General features: G+C 44.2%; 1 protein-coding gene across 1 annotated transcript in view; it reads right to left on the bottom strand.

Moving 5' to 3' along the window:
• LOC143297485 (lachesin-like) overlaps positions 1-5273 on the bottom strand; it is an 89765-nt gene extending 84492 nt beyond the window's left edge. Inside the window, exon 1 of the mRNA XM_076609884.1 lies at positions 5111-5273. Within this exon, the coding sequence (XP_076465999.1) occupies positions 5111-5273 (163 nt within the window). The remainder of the gene's footprint in view (positions 1-5110) is intronic.
• Between the last annotated feature and the right edge of the window lie 254 nt (positions 5274-5527).

Below are 5527 nucleotides of genomic sequence, written 5' to 3'. Positions count from 1 at the left end.
GGCACGGTGATTGGTTGATGGAGTGATGGGAACACAGGACACTACAGACACGGTGATTGGTTGATGGAGTGATGGGAACACAGGACACTACAGACACGGTGATTGGTTGATGGAGTGATGGGAACACAGGACACAACAGGCAATGTGATTGGTTGATGGAGTGATGGGAACACAGGACACAACAGGCACGGTGATTGGTTGATGGAGTGATGGGAACACAGGACACAACAGGCACGGTGATTGGTTGATGGAGTGATGGGAACACAGGACACAACAGGCACGGTGATTGGTTGATGGAGTGATGGACTGGTTTGGATGTCAGTGATGTGCATGTCTGTCTTTAGTAACTTACTTTCTTACTCGTGTTGCCATCTGTTTCGCTTGATTTCGTTTCCTTTCATTTCTACCATATCATCTCTTTTGTCAGTTTAGTTAGTTAGTCAGTCAGTAGCCAGTCAGCCAGACAGTCAGTCAGTCAGTCAGTCAGTCAGTTACTTAGTTAATTTGTTTGTTGGTTGGTTGGTTGGTTTGATGGCTAGTTATTGAAAGAAAGAAGAAAAAAACAGAAACAGACAGACAAACAAACACACAGAGAAATAGAGAGAGAGTGAGAGAAGGAGAGTGAGACAGAGAGAAAGACTGACAGACAGACGGACAGACAGGCAGAGAAACAGAGAGAGAGAGAGGGGGGGGGGGCGGAGACAGAGAGACAGAGACAGACATGTCTTTAAATGGTAAAAGAAGATGGAGTGAGAGACAGAGTGAATAAGAAAGAGAATAACAGAGAATAAAAGAAACAACTGCAGAGAAAGGAAAGGAAGGAAGAAAGAAACAATGGAGAGAAAGAGAGACGTGTAGATAAGTAGACAAAGAGACATACAGCTGGTTAAAAATGAAACTGAAATAAGTACCGAAAACAAAAAGAAAAAAAGAAAAGAGGGTGAAAAAAGAAAGGGAGAAAAAAGAGAAAGAAAGGAAGGAAGGAAGGCAGAAAAGAAAGAGGGATGACAGTGACATGTCACAACGTGAGGGTAGTGAAGCCAATGAAAAAAGAAAGAAAGAAAGAAAGAACGAACGAAAGAAGGAAGAGAGGAAGACAGAAAGAAAGGAAGACAGGAAAGAACGGAAGAAGAAAAAAAGAAGGAGGTAAGGAAAGAAATAAAGAAGAAAGAAAGATAGATAGATAGAAAGAAAGAAAGAAAGAAAGGAAGAAAGGAAGAAGGAACGAGAGAGGGAAAGAAAGAAAAAAAAGAAGGAAGGAAAGAAATAAAGAAAGAAAGAAGGAAGGAAAGAAGGAAAGACAGAAAGAAGGAAAGAAAGAAATAAAGAAGGAAGGAAAGTAGGGAAGAAAGAAAGAATAAAAGACAGAAAGAAGGAAGGAAAGACAGAAAGATGGAAAGACAGAAAGAAGGAAGGTCAGAAGGAAGGAAGGAAGGAAAAAACGGAAAGAAGGAACAAAGAAAGGAAGGAAGAAAGAACCGCGATGTCAGCGACAGATCACATCGTGAGGCCAGTGAGGCTGCCAGCTGGCACTGTCATCTTCCCCACGTTAAATCCATCATCCACCCAACGGCTGCAGTCACCTGCAGGGGCTGCACACAACCTGGCGGTCTGGAATGTGTCGCTCTGACTTTGGTACACGCAGAGAGACAGACGTGGGGGGGGGGGGGGGGGGGGGGGACGCGTGGAGGGAGTATGACTGAGAACAGAGAGAGGGCCAGAGAGAGAGAGAGAGATAGGGAGAGACACAGAGACAGAGAGAGACAGAGAGAGGAGGGATGAGAGAGAGACAGAGAGTCAGAGAGAGAGAGACAGAGAGAGAGAGAGAGACAGAGAGAGAAACAGAGAGAGAGAGAGAGAGGAGGGATGAGAGAGACAGAGAGACAGAGAGAGGAAGGATGAGAGAGAGACAGAGACAGATAATCAGAGAGACAGAGAGAGACAGAGAGAGGAGGGATGAGAGAGACAGAGAGAGAGAGACAGAGAGAGGAGGGATGAGAGAGACAGAGAGAGGAGGGATGAGAGAGACAGAGAGAGAGAGACAGAGAGAGGAGGGATGAGAGAGACAGAGAGAGAGAGAGAGGAGGGATGAGAGACACAGAGAGACAGAGAGAGACAGAGAGAGGAAGGATGAGAGAGAGAGACAGAGACAGAGAGAGGAGGGATGAGAGAGAGAGAGAGAAACAGAGAGAGAGACAGAGAGAGGAGGGATGAGAGAGAGAGACAGAGAGAGGAGGGATGAGAGAGAGAGACACAGAGAGAGACAGAGAGAGGAGGGATGAGAGAGAGAGAGACAGAGAGAGAGAGAGACAGAGAGAGAGAGAGACAGAGAGAGGAGGGATGAGAGAGAGAGAGAAACAGAGAGAGAGAGAGAGAGAGAGAGAGAGAGAAGGGATGAGAGAGAGAGACAGAGAGAGAGAGAGGAGGGATGAGAGAGAGAGAGACAGAGACAGAGAAAGAGAGAGAGAGACAGAGAGAGGAGGGATGAGAGAGAGAGAGAGAGACAGACAAGGGAGGAGAGGGGAACAGACCAAAAGAAAGACATACAGACAGACAGACAGAAGCAGACACAGACACAGACAGAAGCAGGATGAAAAAGTGTGAGAGTGGTCGCGAACACACACACACACACACACACACACACACACACACACACACACACACACACACACACACACACACACACACACACACACACACTTATAGCTCCATTCTCTCATCAAATGGCTGCAAACGAACAAACCAACGAATCTAAAATCAATAAAGAGGCCATAAACGCAAAGACCCGAACTGGAAAACATGGAATAAAGGCCGTTAATGACCAAAGTGCAACCTCAAAATGTCTACTTAAGTGATCAGAAAAGAAGACATGTCAAAGCTGCTTAATAACTCTTCACGACGTGAATCAGCCTCGTGACACTTCAAAAACTGGTTCCCTTTAAAATGAAAGACCAACAAATAAACGAAAGTGCGCACGAAGGAAAAGACACAGCGCTCAGAGTCATAGAATTTGACACAACAGTGAGTGACACAAGTTACGTAATGTGTATATAAATACATGAGTGTGTGTGTGTGTGTGTGTGTGTGTGTGTGTGTGTGTGTGTGTGTGTGTGTGTGTGTGCGTGCGTGCATCCGCGCGAATGTGTGCGAGCGTGCATGCGTGTGTTTGTGTATAGGCGTTCGCGCGCGCGCGCGTGTGTGTGCGTGTGTGTGTGTGAGAGAGATATACAGGATAAGTAAACGTGTCATAAACACAAAGAAATAAAGCTGACAAAATCAAACGGAAGATGTTTACGGGCATCCTCAAAGAGTCCACTTAATTAAGGATGGGGAAAAAAAAAAAAAGTTAAGCTCTTCAATACTCCAAAATGCGTCATGACACTTCAAACATTAGCATCCTCAAAAACAAACAAAAAATTAACAAAAAACCTACAAATAAACAAGAACAAAACAGTACAGAGAAGCAAAAATGAACACATGAAACAGAAGATATTTAAATGCATAGATGGGACATTAAGATATCTTTTTTTTTTTAAATGGGAGAAGCTTCAGTTTCTGCTCAGTGTCAGGAAGTTGTCAAAGTGTACGGACCGATCATAATTATTTAAAGCCACATCTTCTTTTTAAAAAAAGGCAGAGGCTTGAGCTACAAATAAATCACTTCTCTGGGGCCTACATCAAGCTTGACAGAACACTAACATAAAATGAAATGAATAATAAAACAAATACACAAATTCACAAAAAAAAAATATGTAACAAATGTAAAGAACCGCATCATAATGGCCAATGATGTGGAGTGATGGCCTAGAGGTAACGCGTCCGCCTAGGAAGCGAGAGAATCTGAGCGCGCTGGTTCGAATCACGGCTCAGCCCCCGAAATTTTCTCCCCCTCCACTAGACCTTGAGTGGTGGTCTGGACGCTAGTCATTCGGATGAGTCGATAAACCGAGGTCCCGTGTGCAGCATGCACTTAGCGCACGTAAAAGAACCCACGGCAACAAAAGGGATGTTCCTGGCAAAATTCTGTAGAAAAATACACTTCGGTAGGAAAAACAAATAAAACTACACACAGGAAAACATACAAAAAAAAATGGGTGGCGCTGTAGTATGGCGACGCGCTCTCCCTGGGGAGAGCAGCCCGAATTTCACACAGAGAAATCTGTTGTGATAAAAAGAAATACAAATACAAATGATTGAAAAAAAGTGGACAGGGGGAGAGCACTAGTCATACCCTTTAACTCCCCCAACAGATGTCACTCCATCCGAGTCCTCAAAGAACGACAAAGCAGAAAAAAACAAACAAAAAAAACAAACAAAGATAAACAATATGGAATAACAAAGACCAACATCCAACCCAACATCTATATCTACAAAACTGCGACTCTGAAACTGCTCTTCTTAAAGGACGGTAAGGACCATCAGGTAACCTCCTAACACAACAGTTAGCATCATTATACTTCAGCAAGTCTTTGCATTCTCAAAACGAACAAGCCGGAATGGGCAACAAGGACAGGGCTAAGGAAGAGTCAGCGGAATACGACATCTAATAAAAGCAAAGTAAAAGAAAAAAAAACAAGACATTAGGTCGTTAGCAAGATTTATACCATACGGACGTCATTTTGGATCAAGACACTGAACAACACACACACACACACACACACACATACACACGGTCAGACGGGCGGAACGACAAAGAAAGAGACAGAGACAGAAAGAGAGTGGGGGAAGAGGAAGGAGAGACAGAGAGTGGGGTGAGGGGGGGGGGGGGGGGGTGATTCTGCCATACTCAGGACAAGGGGGACAATTATCATCCGATCAATATAAGGAGTACTCGCATTTCACTTGAAAAAAAAAGAAAAAGAAAAAAAAAAGACAACAACAAAAAAGACAGACAGACAGACAGACAGACAGACAGTCATAAAGATGTACATTCGTATCACGTGTCTGCTCAGCGTGTCACCATTACTTCTTATTTTTTTCCCACAGCGAACAAGCTATGAATGTATGATGGCCAGTTCCATGCAAAACGAAGTCTAACTTTTTCGCTCCCAGTAATACGGCGAGTTTCACTTTGGTGTTCAGGACACAGCAAACTCCACAACACACACACTGGGGACTCCTGCTGTGGCCTGTTGGTGTCGCTGGTGCCGAAACAAATACTCTGATGACGTTGACATTTGCATGATTGTGTGGTGTGGCTGACACTGTGACGTTTTCACTTCTGTTGTGGTGGTGGTTGGAACTAGGGTCTTGGCGCCAGGGCCTTTTGGCATGGTATGGTGTGTGCTGGGGGCTTTGCATTTTGTATTTCTTTTTATCACAACAGATTTATCTGTGTGAAATTCGGGCTGCTCTCCCCAGGGAGAGCGCATCGCTATACTAAAGCGCCACCCATTTTTTTGTATTTTTCCTGCGTTCTAGTTTTATTTGTTTTTCCTATTGACGTGGAGTTTTCTACAGAATTTTGCCAAGAACAACCCTTTTGTTGCCGTCGGTTCTTTTACGTGCGCTAAGTGCGTGCTGCACA

The sequence above is a fragment of the Babylonia areolata genome, chromosome 22 (genome assembly GCF_041734735.1).
Source record: "Babylonia areolata isolate BAREFJ2019XMU chromosome 22, ASM4173473v1, whole genome shotgun sequence".
In the NCBI taxonomy this organism is placed as follows: domain Eukaryota; kingdom Metazoa; phylum Mollusca; class Gastropoda; order Neogastropoda; family Buccinidae; genus Babylonia; species Babylonia areolata.
The sequence above is the reverse complement of the archived record's forward strand: the minus strand, read 5'-3'. Positions and strand labels throughout refer to the sequence as shown.